This window comes from Carassius gibelio, chromosome B1 (genome assembly GCF_023724105.1).
Source record: "Carassius gibelio isolate Cgi1373 ecotype wild population from Czech Republic chromosome B1, carGib1.2-hapl.c, whole genome shotgun sequence".
In the NCBI taxonomy this organism is placed as follows: Eukaryota; Metazoa; Chordata; class Actinopteri; order Cypriniformes; family Cyprinidae; genus Carassius; species Carassius gibelio.
Genome location: NC_068396.1, coordinates 25288869 through 25311147, shown reverse-complemented (window position 1 = coordinate 25311147; position 22279 = coordinate 25288869). Strand labels below are relative to the sequence as shown.

General features: G+C 37.3%; 2 protein-coding genes across 4 annotated transcripts; both read right to left on the bottom strand.

Moving 5' to 3' along the window:
* Positions 1 to 1416: 1416 nt before the first annotated feature.
* Positions 1417 to 2999, bottom strand: LOC127948324 (lectin). Of its 2 annotated transcripts, none has more exons than XM_052544743.1 (6): positions 2976 to 2999; positions 2718 to 2793; positions 2284 to 2426; positions 2063 to 2203; positions 1812 to 1926; positions 1417 to 1667 (listed from the first exon to the last, which is right to left on the bottom strand). In XM_052544743.1, the coding sequence occupies exons 2-6, from the start codon at positions 2725 to 2727 to the stop codon at positions 1591 to 1593; spliced, it is 486 nt and encodes a 161-aa protein (XP_052400703.1). In that variant the 5' UTR covers positions 2728 to 2793; positions 2976 to 2999; the 3' UTR covers positions 1417 to 1590. The 2 variants fall into 2 exon arrangements, with proteins under 2 accessions (XP_052400703.1, XP_052400702.1); XM_052544742.1 differs by lacking the exon at positions 2976 to 2999 and adding an exon at positions 2919 to 2956.
* Positions 3000 to 6826: 3827 nt separating this feature from the next.
* Positions 6827 to 21545, bottom strand: LOC127948323 (lectin-like). Of its 2 annotated transcripts, XR_008152054.1 has the most exons (7): positions 21508 to 21545; positions 21251 to 21326; positions 20801 to 20931; positions 20569 to 20709; positions 20330 to 20444; positions 8922 to 9811; positions 6827 to 7236 (listed from the first exon to the last, which is right to left on the bottom strand). XR_008152054.1 is itself a non-coding variant. In XM_052544741.1 (6 exons), the coding sequence occupies exons 1-6, from the start codon at positions 21508 to 21510 to the stop codon at positions 20088 to 20090; spliced, it is 564 nt and encodes a 187-aa protein (XP_052400701.1). In that variant the 5' UTR covers positions 21511 to 21545; the 3' UTR covers positions 19933 to 20087. The 2 variants fall into 2 exon arrangements, 1 of the variants encoding a protein (XP_052400701.1); XM_052544741.1 differs by lacking the exons at positions 6827 to 7236; positions 8922 to 9811 and adding an exon at positions 19933 to 20185.
* Between the last annotated feature and the right edge of the window lie 734 nt (positions 21546 to 22279).

Genomic DNA, 22279 nt, shown 5'->3' with positions numbered 1-22279 from the left:
AATGTACAAGATTTAAAAATAAAAGCAATGTTTTCAGAGTAGCAAACAACAGTCACAGATTGAAAAATAATCAGCATAGATAAAAAAAAGGTTATAACGCATTTTTTAAAAATAAGCATGAAGCAAAACTTTAAACACGTTTAAAATCATATTGCACAAAATTGTATATTAATTAACTTAATTAACTAGATTTGTCTGATTTAAGCATTAAATCATGTTTTCTTTGGTTATAGTTCTGTTTTTTTCTGCTATTACTTTTGTTTTTTGTATGCAGTTTTTTTTTTCACTCTTGTTTCCATGTTCTGCGCTTGCTTTTCCAAATGTTGCTGTTAGAGTTTCATGATTAAAATGAAAATCAAGGCTCAGGAAACCTTTGCAGGTGATTTGAGTTGATTAGTTGGCATGGTTAGAGAGTTGGCATCGCAATCAAAAGGTTGTGAGTTCGACTCTCGGGTCAGCAGGAATTGTACGTGGGGGGAGTGCATGAACAGTTCTTTCTCCACCTTTAATACTATTGTTGAGATATCTTTGAGCAAGGCACCGAACCCCCAACTGCTCCCTGGGCGCCGCAGCATAAATGGCTGCTCACTGCTCCGGGTGTGTGTTCACAGTGTGTGTGTGTGTATGTGTGTGTGTGTGTGTGTGTGCACTTTGGATGGGTTAAAAGCAGAGCACGTATTCCGAGTATGGGTCACCATACTTGGCTCTAGGTCATGTCACTTTAGTTTAGAACTCTTCTAATTTATATTTTTATTTTTTAAATGTGGAGAGTGTGTTAATTTGTGCAATGATAACCTACCAGCAATGTTGCTGTGATTTTAAATAATTTTAAAAATATATATATTAGTAAGAGTACATTACAATATACATTTATTAGAATGAGTATCCTACAGTACATTATTATTTATGAATATTGTACCTGGTGGGGAGTGCCCAATGTCAACATGAAACATATGCCATTACCTATATTTTACTGTGGTACAGTTATGGAGGCCCTTCATAATGCAGAGGTCAACTTCCTGCTCTGCCTATAGTTAGAAATGGCGCTATAGAGTTGTTTTATTAAATTCATTCATGCTTCAGTCACTAGATGTGTTTAACGGTTTCCTGTGTGATGAATAAAATAACTGTTCTTCACCCTTAAGGCAGTAAGACTGAGAGAAGAGGAAGAGTTGTGAAATTGAATGGAAAGGTATAAAATAAGGTGAGACCCCCCCCCCCCACACACACACACACACACAGTTTCACAGACAAGTCTTAAGCCTAGTCCTAGACTAAAATTTTCACTGAAAGGTTCTTTTGGGAACCAAAAACACCATTTTGGAACCATTATTTTTTATAAGTATAGCCATTACATACAGTCATAATCTGACAAACAGTAAATAAAATAATAAATAAATCAACTGATAATTTTGATTGCCAGCATTCTTTATTAGCATTTTAAAGCTATTTGAATAATTATTTTGAATAATTGTTTTTTATTTATTTTTATTGTAAATTTTGTGTTGATGCAGAGAATATCATTTTATGCAGAAAGTTTTATGGGTCAGTACCCAGATAAAACTACTCCATCTCCTCAGAGCCTGGTTTCTAGATGCCATTTAGTTTGAAGGCACATATGTAGTTTTCCTTGAAATGACAACCGCGGTCATTCCATTTGCCATCCTCTGAAAATGAGGGACAGTGAAATGAAGAGATTATTCTACCTTCTTACCGAATATTCCTCACAGCGTCACTGATCACTTAGCAAAACATTTACTTAAAAATGAATGTGATTATCCTATAACCCATTAGTGTCTCTCTGTTCTTACTTTTCCAGTTCATCTCCACACATTCCTCTGTGCTGGTGTACACATTGTTGGGTTCACCAGGTGTCCAGATTTCATAATCCCAGTAGGATCCATCAAGCCAAAGAAATTGACCAGACTGAAATAATGAGAGAGAGTTTTTAAAGAATAAAGAAAGAAAGAAAGACACACACAAAAAATTTCATTAGTGAGAAACTAATTTCTATTTTCTCTCCCTGTTTGTAAACACCAGCACATCTCTGTCTTTTTTTTACCTTAAAAAGTTCAAAAGCTCCAAGCCAGATGCGCAGGTTATTTGGGTTGAATTTTTTCACAATGCAGTGTAACGCATCATTTAGCTCTTCCTTATGCACCGACACCAGGTGTGCACCAGGGGCTTTTTTCCTACAGTCGAACTGGATATGAACAGGGAAGAATATTTAATGTCTACACATTACACAGATTTTTTTTACATTCCATGAAAAAAAAAACATACCTCAGCATCAGTAAAGTTGAGAGAATTGTTGAAGTATTTGACACAGACACTGCCCACTTTGTACCAGTCAGTGAAGCCGTACACATTACACGTTTGAACCATAGAACATTGCTCAGTGACATTTGTACGGCCTGCAACAAACCCTAAAGGACAGAATCACATATTTGAATATGTATATAAATATGATACTTGCCTGTATAAAAGATGAACTTTTAATTTATCACTCTGTTTATCTAATAATACTGTCAATGCATACTCAAAGCAAGTCATCTCATCAAATACTTTATAAATCATTTGCACAAACTGGTCACATGCTTTTTGTTTAACAACACCTGGTTTACATTTAATTAATTTCAGGGGCTCATTTACAAATGTGTGTGAAGTAATTATGAAAAGTCAACATAAATATATTTTCGTTATGAATTAAAAATGACCTCTCTCCATTTTTAAGAAGTCTCCATTCCCAAAAAGGAGAGCCACCAACAGAACGCCAATAGATCCTGATTTGACCTGTCAAAGAAGTGGAATATGATTATTAAGCACAAATTTTATATATATATATATATATATATATATATATATATATATATATATATATATATATATATATATATATATATGATACAAAGACTTGCCATTGTAGTTCACCAGCTTCTGTCTCTTTCCTCACAATAATTTTACATCGGTCTCACCTTATTTTATAACTTTCCATTCGATTTCACAACTCCTCCTCTTCTCTCAGTCTTACCATCTTAAGGGTGAAGAACAGTTTTTTTATTCATCACACAGGAAACCGTTAAACACATCTAGTGACTTAAGCATTTTAACATAAATATATTTAATTTACCAAATATATTTTTCCACACCATATCAGTAAAGTGACTGGAAAACAGGCTAAAATTTTATTCTTTTGTTTAAATGCCGAATCACATTTTCAAGGGGGTCCTTACACAAGAATCCAAAAACATAACACAAAATAAAGAACAACAAAAATCAAAACAACAAAACACCACACCCTACTACAATATTAACACACAAAGTATTAATAATTATATTTATATTATTTATATGTATATATTTAAAATGGGTTTTATAGACAGTACATTGGTCAGAAAGAGGCAATCTGGTAAATAACAAACATCTGAAAAGTCTATTAAAAGACAGTGAAACCTATAGGTCTTTTGGTTGAAGATACAGTTACAGTTGCGGCATGGAAATCAAGAGTGAGAGTTTTGATCTGCCGCCTACTGCTACAAGCACCACATCCCCACGGTTTGTGTTCTAGGTAGAGGAATCCATGCAAATTGGCTGAGCTCATCTCTGTTCCTCTAGCCGAATCAATCTCTGCCAACACACTTTTTTTTTCTATCACTCGATAACGCCGCACATGGCTGCTTCAGTGCTTGGTTCTCCAGTGTTTGTACTGTTTTTGATTCGTTTTTCCTGTTTTTTGTTTAACAAACATGATCAGTTTTACCAGGGATGAATTGCTGAACATTCGGCAGAACACACCACAAGATCTTTTACCGGATTTAAATTATTCAGACATTTTACTGAACGTTGTTATTGGAGAAGCAGCAGTGCTGATCAAATGCTTCAGGTCGCGCAGACAGGAAAAGCAAGCGCTAGCCTACATCTGGCAAATCTCCGCTCTCCACCCAACAAAAAGGAAGAACTCCTTTTGCTCTCTCGGACAAATAAGGATTTCACATACTCTGCTGCTCTGTGTTCCACGGAAACATGGCTGAATGATGCCATACCGGACAGCGCGCTCCATCTGCCAGGCTTTCAGCTGTTTAGAGTGTATTACGACGCAGAATCAACAGGGAAATCGCGTGGTGGCGGGACATGCTTTTACATCAATGAACGGTGGTGTACAGATGTAACTGTGTTAAAGAAGATGTGCTGTCCTGATCTAGAAATGCAGTTTGTCAACTGCAAGCTGTTCTATTCGCCGCGGGAGTTTCACTCGTTCATTCTGGTGAGTGTTTACATTGCTCCTCCGCAAGCGCACGTGAGCTCAGCTTTACAGAAACTTGCTGATCAGATCACAGAGAGAGAACAACAACACCCGGACTCTGTTTTAATCATTCCTGGGGACTTTAATGAAGGCAATCTCTCCCGTGAACTGCCAAAATACAGACAGCATGTTACATGTCCCACAAGAGACGGTTATATATTGGATCACTGTTACACCACAAAAAAGGATGCATATCACTCTGTTCCACGAGCAGCTGTCTGATCACTGTCTGGTTCATCTTAGACCGACCTACAAGCCTGCTCTTCAAATCTTTGAAGATGATGTGCGCCAGGTCTTCAAGAAGAACAAAAGAAGAAAACCACCAGGCCCAGATGGTATTATACCAGCCTGTCTAAAAATCTGTGCTGACCAGCTGGCCCCCATCTTTTCACAGATCTTCAATAGATCTCTGGAGTTGTGTGAAGTGCCTTCCTGGACTTTAGTTCAGCTTTCAACAAAATCATCCCAACTGACCCAGCTTTCTGTTCCTAGCTCTATCTGTCAGTGGATCACCCGTTTTCTGAAAGATAGGCAACAGCTATTGAGACTGGGGAAATTCATGTCCAACAGCTGCTCCACCAACACTGGTGCCCCTCAGGGATGTGTTCTTTCCCCACTGCTATTCTCCCTGTACACTAACGGCTGCACCTCTCCTGAAGTTTGCAGACGGCACTACAGTTATCGGCCTTATCCAGGACGCTGACGAGTCTGCTTAGAGACAAGAGGCTGAGCAACTGGCTATCTGGTGCAGTCTTAACAACCTGGAGCTGAACATGCTCAAAACAGTGGAGATGATCGTGGACTTTAGGAGAAACCCCCCTGAAGTGGAGTCATTCAGATTCTTGGGAACCACCATCTCTCAGGACCTGAAGTGGGACAATCACATTGACTCCATTGTGAAAAAGGCCCAACAAAGGTTGTACTTCCTTCGCCAGCTGAGGAAGTTTAACCAGCCATCATTGAGTCTGTCCTGTGTACTTCAATAACTGTCTGGTTTGGTTCAGCTACAAAATCAGACATCAGAAGACTACAGAGAACTGTTCGGACTGCTGAAAGGATTATTGGTGCTCCCCTGCCCACCGTTCAAGAACTGTATACATCCAGAGTGAGGAAAAGGGCTCAGAAAATCACTCTGGGTCCCTCACATCCAAGTTATCCCATCTTTTTAACTTTTGCCATCTGGCCGGCGCCTCAGAGCCGCAAATACCAGAACAGTCAGACACAAGAAAAGTTTCTTCCCCCAGGCAATCTACCTCATGAACAGTTAAATGTTCCCCACTTATGCAATAAAAATGTGCAATATCCTTATATTTATTTGTTTCCACTCCATCCTAGTACATCCCTGCATCTTACTCAATCCTATTCCATTATCATTTATAGCACAATTGTTTATACACTTATTTATTTGCCTAATTTTTTTTTTTTTTTTTTGTCTGTGTGTTGTTGTCTCTGTGTACTGGAAGCTTATGTCACTAAAACAAATTGATTGTATGCGCAAGCATACTTGGCAATTAAGCTATTTCTGATTCTAATTTCTGATTCTGATTCACTTTGCAGTACTCCTTTCACCAAGATAACAGCCATCATGGGACTCGTTCACTTGATCACTTCTGGCAATCACACAGAGGAGATTTGATTCCTACTCATTCACTCTCCCTCCATGGCCGTAGCTTTGGTGCACATCTGGCTTATTAACCACAACCCTTTCATTGATTGGGCTCACCACACTGTATTGGACTGGAGTCCATTTTGTTTGTCTCAGTGTTTGGTGTCTGCTTCATCCCCTGTCATGTCTGTTTCTGTGTTACAGGGGGAGCCGTTTGACCTGGCAAATGTTCCAGCAGCTTACCATGACTTGAGAGCGGTGTTCAGTAAGTCCTGAGCTTCATCCCTTCCTCCGCACAGCCCGCATGATTGTGTGATAGATTACCTGGCACTTCTCAACCTAAGGGGTGCCTTTATTCGCTCTCCGGTCCTGAGAGGGAGGCCATGGAGAAATACATAAATGAGTCTCTAGTAGCCAGTTTATACTTCCCTCTTCCTCTCCGGCTGGGGTGGGGTTTTTCGTCTTGGAGAAGAAAGATGGATCGCTCTGCTCCTGCATTGATTATCGGGGGCTGAAAGACATAATGGTCAAGAATAGTCATCCCTTGCTGTTGATGTCTTCAGCCTTCAAACTCTTGCAGGGGTCGACCTACACAACACTTACCACCTAGTTTGGATTAGGAAGGGGGACGAATGAAAGAATGGATACAATATTTTTTTAGGCAACAACCATGCATAATTCCAGTCAATGCACTGAAATTTAGAATGCCAGTATGTTTTAGAAGTTATTCAGCTGTATTCTTTTCAAAGATAAGATTAGGAATTACATACCAAATTTTATTTGTATTGAAAGTAAAGTTTGTGTCACAGTACTGCTGCTGAAGTGAAGAGACATAGGAAAATTGACAAATTTTAATAATCAAAAGGAAAAGGGAAAACAAATGTTTCAAGGTTGACATGAACATGAACAATTCCAGACAAGGGAGAACAAAATGGGCTAAAACTCAAATAGGCATTTCAGGTTGCTATGACTGGAGCCATCACTGGTCATACTCGGGGACAGGAGACCTCGGGGGCTAAACTCAGGAACAGAATCCCTCTCTGGGCTAGATTCAGGGACTGCCACTTACGAGCTGGCACTGGAGGGTGCTCTGGAGGACCAGGCACAGTAAGTCGCTTTTGAAGAGCTGGTACTTGGGCAAACTCAGGAGCTGGAGCCACCACTGGAGCAAGCTAAGGGGCTAAAGCTGACACTGGAGTAAGCCTAGGGTATAGCACCAACCACCTTCTCCTCCTTTGGTTCCCCTCTAAGTTTGGGGTGAAAGGCATGGTTGCCGGACTAGGAAACTGGAGTGGCCGGTGGGCTGAAGTGAGCGGTGAATTCCATGCTGCAAGGGGAAAAACCAGGAAAACAAAAGACTTAATTTTTTTTTAATATATACGGGGAGAATGGGCGCCTCTTACTGTCTTGGTATGGAATTCTGTCACAGTACTGCTACAGTTTAGGAGTGCAGAGACATAGAAGAATACCATTAATATCAAGAAGTTGAACCTGAAACCAATGAAAAGTCATTCAAACGATCAATCACATTTTTTATTTCTAATGTATTCTAATCAATCTCTGACAAATATTGTTGTATCATCTGTAAATTGACAGCATTTTATTTCTCTTTCTAAAATCCTGATTCCATGAAAAAAAAAAAATTTGATAATGTAAAGGGTCATTGTCTGGGTTACAAGTAAAAATGAAAAAGGAGATACTGGGCATCCCATTTGCAAGTTTTAATGAGCTATTAAACCCATTATATGAAGTATAAATGGCCCTTTTAAAGAAATCACCAAAGCCAAAAAATCTGAAGTCTCAAACATACATTTGTGGTTAACGGTGTCAAATGCTTCATAAGAATCAACAGAAAATATAAAACTTTCACTATCAATATAATCATATATATATATATATATATATATATATATATATATATATATATATATATATATATAAACATTCACAAATGTTTACAGAACAAGTGGGTCCCCAGTGTGCCTGTAGCTTTCTCTATTTCAGCTGTATCACGTGATAGAAAGTCTAAGGCCTTTTCAAGCTGAAGGGCAAACTCATCTAATCTGCGGCCTATTATGCATCAAAGATCGATGTAAAGACACAAAGCACCGCCATCAAGTTAGCATTTTTAAACATTCGCTCACTAAAAAATTAATCATTTCTAATCAATGAATTTATAACCACAAACAATCTGGATTTTATGTTTCTAATTGAAACATGGCTAAAAGACAGCTTCAGTGCAACAGTCCTCAATGACGCAGCCCATCCTAACTTTACTTTCATGAGTGTCAGCAGGACTGGTAGGAGAGTTGGAGGTGTAGCTCCTCTAATTAAAGATGTCTATCAATACAAGCAAGTGTCATTTGGTCAGTACTTTTCTTTTTAATATCTAGGGATTGTGCTGAAAGGTGCTCCACGTATTCTGTTTATTATTATTTACAGGCCTCCAAAATACTCTCCAGCATTTGTTGAAGAGGTCACAGAAATGTTTTTAATGATTTCCTCAGAGTTTGACTGTTTCGTTATTGGAGGGGATTTTAATATTCACATAGATAATGCAGAAAACAAAACTACAAAATAAATGATAATGGTTCTAAATACTTTTGACCTGATTCAGCATGTGCATGGACCCACACACAAAGGTGGAAACACTCTAGATTTAATAGAACAAAAGTGTACTATTTATGGAGGCTATATCTTTAACACCAAGCATTTCTGCAGACTCTGTTGATATTCTCCTTGATTCCTTCAACTTAAAAGTTAAGAATGTTATTGATGATATTGCTCCAATAATAGTCAGTAAGAAAACAGACAGAAATCAGTTTGGAGAAGATCAACAGCAGTTCAGACTATGAAAAGACAATGCAGAAAAGCCGGGCGGATGTGGAGGAAGACGAAACTTGAAATTCACTATACAGACACAGTCTTAATAGTTTTTACAGCGCAAGTACTTTTATCATTTAAGCGGGTGGAACAAAACTCATCATAATAGTTATTTGAGAATTGTCTTACTAGTCACATGGAGCGAAGTGTCCTGGAGATGTTGTCGGAAAGCAGCTCCGCTCGGATTCTGCTGGGGTGTAATCCATCAGCGCGAAACAGCCTAGGATGCTCCCAGAAAAGTTCCAGTTATAACAAATAGCAGTTTCTGTTCTTTACACCATGACAACAACCATCCATTTAAAGCAAAAAGTCTACTGAACCTTTCGTGTCCTCGTCGATACGTGGGCAGTGGTCCTGACACGATGATCGTCGCCGCGGGCGTCGTGCTGTGAATCGTCTAGATCAGGCTGTTGAAGTCCCTCTTCAGCGTCTCCGTCTGCCGCAGCGTGGTGCCGTTAACCCTGGCGTGAAGCACGACTGCTCTGGGGCTCTCGTCGGCCTTCAGGATTGCAGGTATCTGCGCAGAAACATCGATAACACAAGCACCAGGCAAACAATGAGTGTGCACTTTACCTTCGTTTAACATAGCACGGACGTGTCGGACGATGGACTCTCCGATGATCACAGCGTCACGTCCTGTCTCGCGGAGGGGAGCGAAGCGGTTCCGGATGGAGATCTCGAAGGCAGGAGGGGGAGAAGTCATCGCCCGGGGCCCTGATCGCATCCTCCGCTGTGGATGCACCCGGGTCCATGGTGTCCCGCCGTCGGAGTGAAGGACATCTGGGAAGATTGCATCCTGGGTGCACCGGGCCTGTGCAGAGAAACACACGGAGTAGACGTGGTGGGACTGTTAGCAGCACGCTGTATACTTACCCCGGACTTGTGAGTGTCAGCCCGGGATGATTCCAGCGTGGCTCTCCGCTCTCTCAGCTGGGCCTGCCTCACTTCCAGGTCGCAAATCTGCTTCCCCACGGCCTCGAGCTCAAGCTGCACAGAATGCAGATGGAGCGTGTCCCCACCTGCAATCAAAGGTAGACATTCATCTGCCATTAAAGCAAGTGACAGTGAGTACAGCAGGGGTAATGTGTGTGAATAGAGTATTAGCAATATAAGCGCAGTTAGCTGAAACCACGCCGCTGATGCTAACGGCCTATAAGCTAATAGCGGACCTGGGAGATCAAAATAAAACTAGTGATAGCGACATGTCTGATTGTTTTTGTTGTAGAATACAATAGAGGATATATCCACACGTTATATAAACGGAAACAATGGTGTGTAAAATTGATTTTTAAGTTAAAAATAGTCGATAAAAAGAATATAGTGACGGAGCTCAAACACAGTACAGACACCAACAAACATGCTACATTTGACCATGTAGCTCTAGGTCACTCTACAATGACATTTTAGACACCATTCTACCCCAGTAATCATAATATTACCTCAGGACTACTTATGAACACTATAACTCTTAACACTGATTACCTTTATTGTACCTGTCACTTCCACTTATGGGCATATAATGCTCTGTCCATGTCTTTCTGTCTATGGGCACTGTAGTCACTCAAGAACCTCAGTGCTCTCCACGTACGTCTATGTCTTATGTCTTGTTATTGTCACTCTATGTCTGAGCTAGAGCTTAAGATCTTTGCCCGAACTGGACGGGACCCGAGTTTTCGGTAATTTCTCTCATCTTACGCAGGCTCGGGCCGGGCTCGAGCTTGCGCTCCGGTTTGCGAGGTAAACTAGCGGTCAGGTAATGTGTTTCGATTAGCGTGAGAAAGATGCGAAAATGGATGCTGAGTAGGTGTAACGGAGGCTTGCCTCTGGTGATTACGTTTTGGTTGCACCAGCAGTTAAAGCAAAGTCTGAGTTGTGGAAAAGTTTTGACCATGTTTATAATGAGAATAATGATGCACCATCAGTGAGCACAGGAGCGCGCTGAAGCCATATACAGTGGATTCAATCATTTTCCTCCACAAAAACATGTAGGCTTAGCCTAATCTCTGCGAGTAAAGGGTTTTCAAATGATAACTAAATATTAATTGAGTCTTAAATGCATAATGTGGACAGAGTATTTCCCTAATGTTGGCATTATTCTTTTATTAATTGTCAGCTGCTAGTGGTGAAGCAAATCCAGCGGAGACTTTATCTCAGGATAAAGTGGGGTGGTGTTGGCGCAGTGGATAAGACACATGCCATTGGTGTGAGAGACCTGGGTTCGAATCCACTGTGAGACACCAATGTGTCCCTGAGCAAGACACTTAACCCCTAGTTGCTCCAGAGGTGTGTGACATCTGCCATATATAGCAGTTGTAAGTCACTTTGGATAAAAGCATCAGCTAAATGAATAAATGTAAATGTAAAAAAGAGTGCTGAGATGTTACAGAGGACTTATTTTATTTCTTTATTCCAACTTTAAAGTGGCTTAGTCTATGTTAGTTATTAATAAATTATGTTAAAACATGTATAAATGACTCATTATTGACAAAAGGCAAAAGAGTTGTGTGCGTGCGCACATTTGAATAATGTCGAGCTGTAAACTGGTTCAGGCTTTTAAAAAGCTGTCAATCAAAATGTACTTGTCGGGCTCGGGCTGAAACCTGTCAGGCTCGGGTCCTGTCAGGCCAAACTTTTTAGGCCCGATTACAGCTCTAGTCTGAGCCTCGTCACAAGCATTTTAATGCCCAGTTTCCCCAGCGTTAACTATGCAAATGACAAATAAATGCCTCTTGACTCTTGACATAAAAAAATTTGAACACATGATGTGACACATGATAAGTGTAAAGGTTTTCTGTTAACTTCAGTATTTAACAAGATATATTTTTATGATAATTTTTAATCCAGCCATACAATATCTCTTTCATTTTCACAGTCTTCCTCTTTCTCTCACATTTTTTCTCACATTTTACTGTCACATCTTACTATCAGAGTTACTTCTAACACATGAAGCATCCTTAAAAATGTCGCCTCCTGATATCATAAGCTGTGTCTTATTAACCAGCAATATGCTGCAAAAAGCATTAGTTCATCTAATTTATTTTTCACTATTGCAGCAACATGACAAAACTGCTAAAAGTAGTATGTTTGATATAAACTTTATCTTGTTTACATCCCTTTTAGAGGCTTAGATGAATAAAAATGTATTTAGGTATAGGATGGTAAAAAATGTGCTAAAAAGACATTTAGAAATGTATTTGTTGGTCATTACAAGCTAATTTTGGCCCGTCTTTGTATTATAGATGGTTCATGACAGCTGCACAGATGTCAGTGGATGTGCTTAGAAAGGACATTGACTCAAACAGAAACCAACAGTACTGTTGATTAAGTCAACAACACATTAAAATATATTTCCAGTTGACAAATATTTTGACATGACCTATGACCTTAACATAAAGTCATAAACAATATATAAGACTTAAACTGAATAATAAATGTCTGTAGCTATTTTTTACATGACATTTAATTTATTTAGTCTGTATAAGAAATGTATTTGTTTAATGCTTAACCTGTAAACATGATGGTTTCCTTTTGATTGTTGCAACCAATCACAGGTAAATTTAATAAAAATTCCAGAACCTCAGCTTCTTTTTCAATGTGCTAATTTAGTGCATCTTTTTGCAGTACTGGTGTGATGTGCACTGACTGGTGAGTGAATTCCATGTTTAGTATGTCAAGTCGTTTTAACATTTAATCTATAAAATGCACCAGTATCTAATTTAACCTTACTAGTACTTTTTTAGATACTAGTATATTTTCCATTAAGTAATAGTACTTATTCATTAACTACTAGTGTTTATTTTTTAGGTACTAGTGCTTTTTTTTAGTTACTAGTGTTTTTTCTTTAAGTACTAGTGTTTTTTGTAAAGTTACTAGTACTTCATTCATAAGATACTAGTTCTTATTATTAGATACTAGTACTTATATATTTTCAATAGGATAGGATAGATACTTTAATTGTACTTCTGCATCATTTGAACTTATCTGAAAATGGCTCATCTTACCCCACTCTCCCCTAGTATTAGACATTTAATGTAATATTTTATTAATATTTTTATATTTAATTTTATTATTGTATGCTAATAAACAACTAATTAAGAACATTTATATAAATAAACTTGTGTTGGGGTGGATTCAGTGTCTGTTGAGGCCCATCTGAATGTGCTACGAAGTGAGTTTCAGAAACACATCCAGACCCCTCGACTGTCAAAGACCACACGTCACAAATATTCTCCTGGAGACGCTGAGAACCACGGAAGGAATGTCTGTGGAGGATGTACTCAAAAAATACTCATACTTCAGGACACCTGCTGGAGTGAGTATAGTAAAAAAAAATCATTAACTGTAAAATATCTTGTTTAAAATCTTTTCGTGTAATATTTTTTTCTTCTGTACCATTTTAGCCCATCTGTTAAAAATTTAAAACAATAGTTTTAGAAAACAATGTCATATTTATCAGTTAATACAAGAACATGAAATGATTGTATATTGTGACTCTTGTACATTAACCTTCTAATTCTAATTGTCTGAGCCAAAGAGGATGGAACAGAATTTGATTAATTTGAAAAGTTTTATTATTATTATTATTATTTATGTATTTATTTTCTAATTTTTATGTAGGGGGACCCTGTTACACCCTTTCCTACCATACACCTGATGGATACTGACTGTAAAATGGCAATCACAGGAGGAGGGTGTGGTGACAGAAGATGGAATAGACATGTGTCAGTGCACCAGCCTTGATGAAGCCTTCATAACAGCCTTCTATATGTATTCTGCTTTCAACATTGCATATCCTGTCACGCTGTCTGGTCTCCGTTTCCCTGGGTGTCCACTAGTGGTCTCACTTCCCCATAGGCACCTCACCGCAGGCACTACAATTCCCACAAGCCTTGTCCCTTCATCACAGTAATTGCACTCCAGTTAATTGCATCAGGTGCCTTCACTTATTAGTCATTATCCTCCCTATATTTACCAGTCTTTTACTGTTTGTCTTCATGGATTCCTTAATTTCCGTCACCTAGTTTCCTTGCCTTTTCTTTTCTTAGAGTTCCTGTTCTTGTTACTGTTTGTTTCTATTTGGATTATGTTGGTTACGACCCCGGCTTGTTTTTGACCCTGATTTGGATTACCCTTAATAAAACCACACTGCATTTGGATCTTCCATCTCCTGTGTTCCCGTACGTGACATATCCAACATACCTGAGAAAGACACTGACTTTCCTTCAGAGGCACATTCTCAACATTAGAAGACGGAGACAAGCACTGTCAGTAACTTTAATCTGAATGATTAGCCTTTTGTATTAGCTCCTCATGCCTCAACTCTATCATTGCCCAAAGTGCACTCACAAGGACTGTTAATCCAACATGTTGGAGTTGTACATGCACATGAACCAAATATTAGTATAACCTAGTATAACCTAGAGTATAATCTATCCATCTTTTTACTTGAATTGGTGAGTAAAACTGAAAGCTAAATAAATGTTTTAGTGGATAAAGCTCTGTCTGTCTGTTTAATTGGTTTATGTCACTTAAAATAAGGTTACTAAACTCTTCTAACTAATTTTTAAATTTCATGATTTAGTGTTTTTGTCATATTTATTTTCTTTATCAGGCAAAACCTAGTTTTCTAGTGTAACACTTTACAATAAGGTTTCATTTGCTGAGATTGATGTATTAACTAACATTAACTATGAGTAATACATTCGATACAGTATTTATTAAACTTAGCTAGTTAATAAAAATACAGCTGTTCGTTTGTTCTTGTTAGTTCACTTCACAGTGCATTAACTAATGTAAACAAATACAACTTTTTACGTTAACTTAAGAACAGCTAGTGTGATTATTGATAATGTGATATAGAAAATGTGATTATTGATAAATTATTGATAAATCAAGACCTAAACTTGTGGCGGTGATGACGTCAGTAACCCGCGCCATGAAGTTTTGAAGGTACTTTCAAAAGTAATGTAAAATAATATTTTTAATATCATTAACACCGTTTTTACCTTGGAAGAATTACATTTGGTTTTATAGTATTATGTTGAATTTATGGCTTCCTTTTAATCTGCGATTAATAGTATATGGCTCGCTATCCTTTTTTTTCAGCCAGCTTTCCATTACCTTTTGGCATGCCCCCTACCTTTCGTTTAACCAACGAGAAACCTTTTGGCACGCCCATTGCTCCAGGCTGCACCTACCCCTACTTGCAGCTACCCCTACTTGAAATAAAAAAATAAAATTGGTGTCTTCTCCATCCTGCCACCAGAGGTCACTCGATGACCAACAAATACATTAGGCTACTACAGGTGCATCTCAATAAATTAGAACGTCGAGGAGAAGTTTCATTTATTTCAGTAATTCAACTCAAATTGTGAAACTAAAATAAATTCAGTGCACACAGAAGTAGTTTAAGTCTTTGGTTCTTTTAATTGTGATGATTTTGGCTCACATTTAACAAAAACCCACCAAATCACTATCTCCACAAATTACTTCATAAAACCAATTAAATAAATAAATAAATAAATAAATGAAGTGAACTGTTAGTCTTTTACTGTACATGTACTCAGTACTTGGTAGGGGCTCCTTTTGCCTTAATTACTGCCTCAATTCTGCATGGCATGGAGGTGATCAGTTTATGGCACTGCTAAGGTGGCATGAAAGCCCAGATTTCTTTGAGTGGCCTTCAACTAATTTTTTGGTCTCTTGCTTCTCATTTTCCTCTTGACAATACCCCACAGATTCTCTAGGAGTTCAGGTCTGGTGAGTTTGCTGGCCAGTCAAGCACACCAACACCATGGTCATTCAACCAGCTTTTGGTGCTTTAGCCAATGACAACAGTCCAGTTCTTCTTCTCCTTAGCCCAGGTAAGATGCCTCTGACATTGTCTGTGGTTCAGGAAATTCCTTGACACGTCTGTATGCCTTGACCCCAGCCTCGGTCCATTCCTTTTAAAGTTTACTCAAATTCTTGAATTAATTTTGTTTTACAATCCTCATAAGGCTGTGGTTCTCTTGGTGGTGTGCATCTTTTTCTTCCACACTTTTACCTTCGACTCAACTTTCTGTTAACATGCTTGGATACAGCACTCTGTGAACTGCCAGCTTCTTTGGCAATGAATGTTTGTGCCTTATCCTTCTTGTGAAGGGTGTCTATGATTGTCTTCTGGACAACTGTCAGATCAGCAGTCTTCCCCATGATTGTGTAGCCTAGTGAACCAGACTGAGAGAACATTTTGAAGGCTCAGGAAACATTTGCAGGTGTTTTGAGTTGATTTGATGATTGGCATGTCACCATAATCAAATTTGTTAAATCTGAGCCAAAATCATCACAATTAAAAGAACCAAAGATTTAAAATACTTCAGTCTGTGTGGAATGAATTTATTTATTACACGAGTTTCACAATTTGAGTTGAATTACTGAAATAAATGAACTTTTCCATGACATTCTAATTTATTGAGATGGACCTGTATATTAACAAAATTACATCAGTGCTTCCCACAGGTTTGAAATGTACTTGCGCTTGTATCCGGCTGGAAAATCCTCCTTTTACCAATGCCACAAAAATGGTCTACTATGTGACAGAAAACAAATAATCTTATTGACATTTATTTTATTTACACTATTACATTTAAAGCTGCGGTAGGGAACTTTTGACGCTCTAGCGGTTAATAAACAGAACTGCTTGCATCTTGCGGAAGAACATAATTGCCGGAACTACTTCTCTCTGTTTATGTCCATGAAGAATCACAAAGGTACTGGGTTACTCCGCCACGGTGCCCCCGAAGCAATCTAAAATAGTCAGAATATAAACACTTATTATAGGTGCACCCTAGTGATTCAGGACAAGCCAAAAACACGGTTTGGAAAATGGATTCATGGTGTACTCGCTTATTATATACATTTTTCTACATTTTGAACACAAACAAAGTTATGGACCGCAGCTCTGATTGGTTATTTTTTACCGGGAGCAATGGAGTTTCTGCAAATGGCAATAGGACCACTGGGAGGAGCCAGAGGAGCTTGATTTTTTCACAGATTATCTGTCTCATATTCTACTGTCAGGACATAATGACAGGTTTAATAAATATGTAAAAAATATTTTTTTTTACAAAAGTTCCCTACAGCACCTTTAATTGCATACTAATATTATGTATTATTATATGGATTGTAAATTATTCAAAATTACAGCATATAATTGTAGAGTTCTCCTTTATATGTAGTGCCTCTCTCAGTGGATGGGACACAGATTTTACGGATACTATAGTAATATATATATATATATATATAGCCTACTGAAAAATATATGTCAAAAAATGTTCTTAGTCTTTTCTTATTTTGGGAAAGATTAACAGCCAGAAACTACAATAACTTACTATGAATGAAATGGAAATTAAATTAAATACAATTAATTGTGTAACCAAAATACATAAACGCGTGACATTTAATTATAAACATTATTTTGAAATGTCTATATTGCGTGCTGATCCTTCAGATGAGAAAATATACATTTTTACAACCGTCTAAAACATATTATATAAAGGTCATAAAATAGACATTGCCATAATTCATCAACTCGAGTTCATAAGCAATCGCCTGGCATAAATGTGCGCTATTCATTCATCGAGAATCACTTTGAGGCAATCTGATCTAAGCGCTGTTTGGCCTGTTGAACGAGCAACAGCGCCGCCTTGTAACACTGCAACGTACAGTTCTCTCTCTCTCTCTCTCTCTCTCTCTCTCTCTCTCTCTCTCTCTCTCTCTCTCTCTCTCTCTCTCTCTCTCTCTCTCTCTTTTAGTTAATAAAATCATTTTAAGTTTAATAATCGATAATAATTGTGTTTTTCAATCCCCAAATTATAAGATGAATCAAAAAGATAAGACGCTTGTTTTACCATTGCATTTACTGAAGAATTTTTATGACAGCAAGTCAGTAACTCACCAGGAGGGATTTTGCTTTATTGGCACATGTACTCCTTAAAGGATTCATATGTTGCGATTTCAAATTTTCCATTCTCTTTGTTGTGAGTGTTACAAGCTTTTGGTGCACAAAGAAGAACTGTAAAATTGCAAAGACTAAAGTCTCAAATCCAAAGAGATATTCTTTATAAAAGTTAAGAGTTAACCACACCCTCCTAAAAGGGCTCATTCTAACATGCCTCCACTTCTACGTCAGACGTTGGAAGATTTGCATAACACCGCCCAGATGTTTATGCAAATAAAGATGGTGTGACTTTTATTAGCTGTTTGCAGACTCCATGTTGTGGAGGAGATACTGTGTGTTTCGTTGTGAAAGCGAAACTTCTTTGTTTGGCCTTCCAAAAGAAGACAGTGGATAAATTGTATTTCAACAATGTTCCAGAACAGTTCAACCCAAATATACAGACGTGTGCTGCACATTTTATGGAGGATGAGGACTGTTTCCTTAACCAGTAGCCTACAATGCATCTGTGGCACAAAGGCTGTTTCCATGAAGTGATGCAGTTCGATTAAGTGCTGTCTTACCCTAAATAAAGCCCATATCTCACAGGTCATTTTTTATTTTATTTAAGGAGTTTTTATTTTATTTTATTATTATTTTTTAAAGGGGGAATGAACTGAGAAATCCAAAATTCCCTTGATTTTTTGACATATAAGAGGTCACTGTATGATAAAAACAGTCTGCAAGTTCCAAAACTCAAATCTTTCTCCTCTAAAACAGCTTATATTCAAGCCAATCTGCTGAAACGACAGGTTGTGGAATGTGCCACTCTTTTATGTAATAGTGAGGCTAAACCCCGCCTCCGCAGAAGAAGATCAAAGCCTGCTTCTACATCACTGCCTGTTTAGCCCTGCCCACTGATTTGCGCATGCAGTGTTTACGAGATGGATCTATGCAAAAAGATGCCTCCGAAGACAACGAGACATGCAGTGCCAAGTTGTGGAAAAACAGTAATGAACTGTGGCCTAATGCTGCTTCTGGCTAAGCCCAGTCTATGAAACCAGGACATAGTCACACAATGCTGATGTTGTTTACTTTAATAATTTGAGAATAAAGTCTAATAATAATTTGCACAGTTTGATGTGATATTAGCTAACCGATCTTTAGATAAAATCACCATTGATAGCTTGATTTATTGCAATGCTTTTTTCCTCAGTTGGTCAAAACGACAAAACTGACAATATCAGGTGAAAATTCTCATTTGGGTCATATTTTCCAAGACTTTGGCTAGAATCGGTGTTTCTGAAGTGCAGTAAATGGCCACACCTGTGCGGTGATTAACTGCCACACATACTCCTCAAAACAGTAGATTCATCCGCGCTGAAGCCGTGCCAGAGTACAACCCATGCAATGAAGATCATTCTGCAAACAGCTGCGATTTCAGGTTTTCAAACAGAGATGGTGACAGAGGTATGGAGTGAGAATCATGCCAAAACCTCACACACACACAAAATGTGTTTTACTCACACCCAACGATTCACAAACAAACTCAGTGTGGTTTGCAAATACAAAACATCACTCACAAACTAATGCATTTTGTTCTGCAAATAAAAAACGTAGCTATCAAACAAATACAATACGTTTTACATATACAAAGAACTGTGTGTGAGGTTTTGGCATGATTATCACTCGATACAGAGAGGCCAAATTTACAGACTGCAGCTTTAAATAAATGTGTTCTTCCAACATTTTGTTAACTGGATTTTTTACAGTGCGGGTCTTTTTGTAGCACATATGTTTGGATTAATAGTTTACAGCAAATAGATTTGATATAAAAACCCTAAAAAAATGGTTTTAAGTTTAAAGTTATTAAGGTTTAAAGTTATTTGTACCTTTTGTTGTAGTGTGTCAGTAGTAGGAAATACCAGTTTACATTTCCTACATTCATTTTGCCATATTTGTAATAATCAGTGAGACTTTTGGATGACAACTTCCAGTGCTCCACACAGAGATCTGGTCTCCTTAATATTTGTAAACTCTTAAAAATGAAGGTTCTTTCTATTTTTATGTTCCTCGAAATTTTTTATTTAGGATCTTTTCACTGAAAGGTTCTTTTGGGAACCAAAAACACCCTTTTGGAACCATTATTTTTATATACATTACTTTACAGACAGTCATAATCAGACAAACAGTAAAAAAATAATAATAATAATCAACTGATAATTTTGATTGCAAACATTCTTTATTAGCATTTTAAAGCTATTTGAAGAATTATTTTGAAGAATTATTTTTTATTTATTTTTATTGTAAGTTTTTTTTGTTGATGCAGAGAATATCGTTTTATTCAGAAAGTTTTATGTGTCAGTACACAGATAAAACTATTCCATCTCCTCTTGTTTCAAGATGCCATTTAGTTTGAAGGCACATATGTAGTTTTTCTTGAAATGACAACCGTGGTCATTCCATTTGCCAGTCTCTGAAAATGAGGGACAGTGAAATGAAGAGATTATTCTACCTTCTTACCGAATATTCCTCACAGCGTCACTGATCACTTAGCAAAACATTTACTTAAAAATGAATGTGATTATCCTATAACCCATTAGTGTCTCTCTGTTCTTACCTTTCCAGTTCATCTCCACACATTCCTCTGTGCTGGTGTACATATGGTTGGGTTCACCACGTGTCCAGATTTCATAATCCCAGTAGGATCCATCAAGCCAAAGAAATTGACCAGACTGAAATAATGAGAGAGTTTTTAAAGAAGAAATAAAGAAAGACACACACACAAAAAGTTGTTAGTAATAAACCAGATAATAACATCAAATTTGTAAACACCATCACATCTCAATCTTATTTTACCTTGAAAAGTTCAAAAGCTCCAAGCCAGATGCGCAGGTTATTTGGGTTGAATCTTTTCACAATGCAGAGCAGCTTATCATTATGCTCTTTTTTATGCACCGACACCAGGTGTGCACCAGGGGCTGTTTTCCTACAGCTGAACTGGATATGAACAAGGAAGAACATTTAATGACTACACATGACACCGATTGTTTTTACATTCCATGGACAAAAAAATAAAAATAAAAAAAACCTCAGCATCAGTAAAGTTGAGAGGTCTGTTGAAGTATTTGACACAGACATTGCCCACTTTGTACCAGTTAGTGAAGCCGTACACATTACACGGTTTAGGCATAGAACATCGCTCAGTGACATTTGTATCGCCTGCAAAAAAAACATAAATGACGGAATCAAATATTTGAATATGTATATAAATATGATACTTGGGTAGTATTACTTGCCTGTATAAAAGATGAACTTTTAATTTATCACTCTGTTTATCTAATAATACTGTCAATGCATACTCAAAGCAAGTCATCTCATCAAATACTTTATAAATCATTTGCACAAACTGGTCACATGCTTTTTGTTAAACAACACCTGGTTTACATTTAATTAATATCAGGGGCTCATTAACAAATGTGTGTTAAGTAATTATGAAAAGTCAACATAAATATATTTTAGTATATATTGTATAAATTACCTCTTTCCATTTTTAAGAAGTCTCCACTCCCAAAAAGGAGAGCCATCAACAGAACGCCAATAGATCCTGATTTGACCTGTCAAAGAAGTGGAATATGATTATTAAGCACAAATTTTATATATATATATATATATATATATATATATATATATATATATATATATATATATATATATATATATATATATATATATATATATATATATATAGACAGAGAGAGAAAGAGAGAGAGAGAGAGAGAGGATACAGAGACTTGCCATTGTAATTCACCAGCTTCTGTCTCTTTCCTCACAATAATTTTACATCTCTCTCACCTTATTTTATACCTTTCCATTCGATTTCACAACTCCTCCTCCTCTCTCAGTCTTACCATCTTAAGGGTGAAGAACAGTTTTTTATTCCTCACACAGGAAACCGTTAAACACATCTCGTGACTGAAGCATTTGAACATAAATATATTTAATATACCGGTAATTAATAAAAAAAATATATTTTGTGTGATTTTCTGTTAAAGTTAACACAGATCAACCTATGCATTCAAATTTCAAATAATAAACTAAACAAAATCAAAAAGGAAAGAATGAGAAGAGAGAGCATGTACAGGTGGATAGAAACACGATTGCTTGTTTTATTATACGATCATGACTTTAAAGGATTTCATTTCTGCTGCACTCTTCTCATTACAATCTGAGTCATAATGCACTTTTAACTTTAAGTTATGGTTCAACCCCAACAAGAAATAGATCTGCATCTTATTTCCTACATTTCTGCAACAGGCTAAAATTTTATTCTTTTGTTTAAATGCCGAATCACATTTTCAAGAGGGTCCTATTACACAAGAATCAAAAAGCATAACACAAAATAAAGAACAACAATCAAAACAACAAAACACCACACCCTACTACAATATTAACACACAAAATATTAATAATTATATTAATATTATTTATATGGATATATTTAAAATGGGTTTTATAGACAGTACATTGGTCAGAAATACATTGGTCTTGTGGTTGAAGATACAACTAT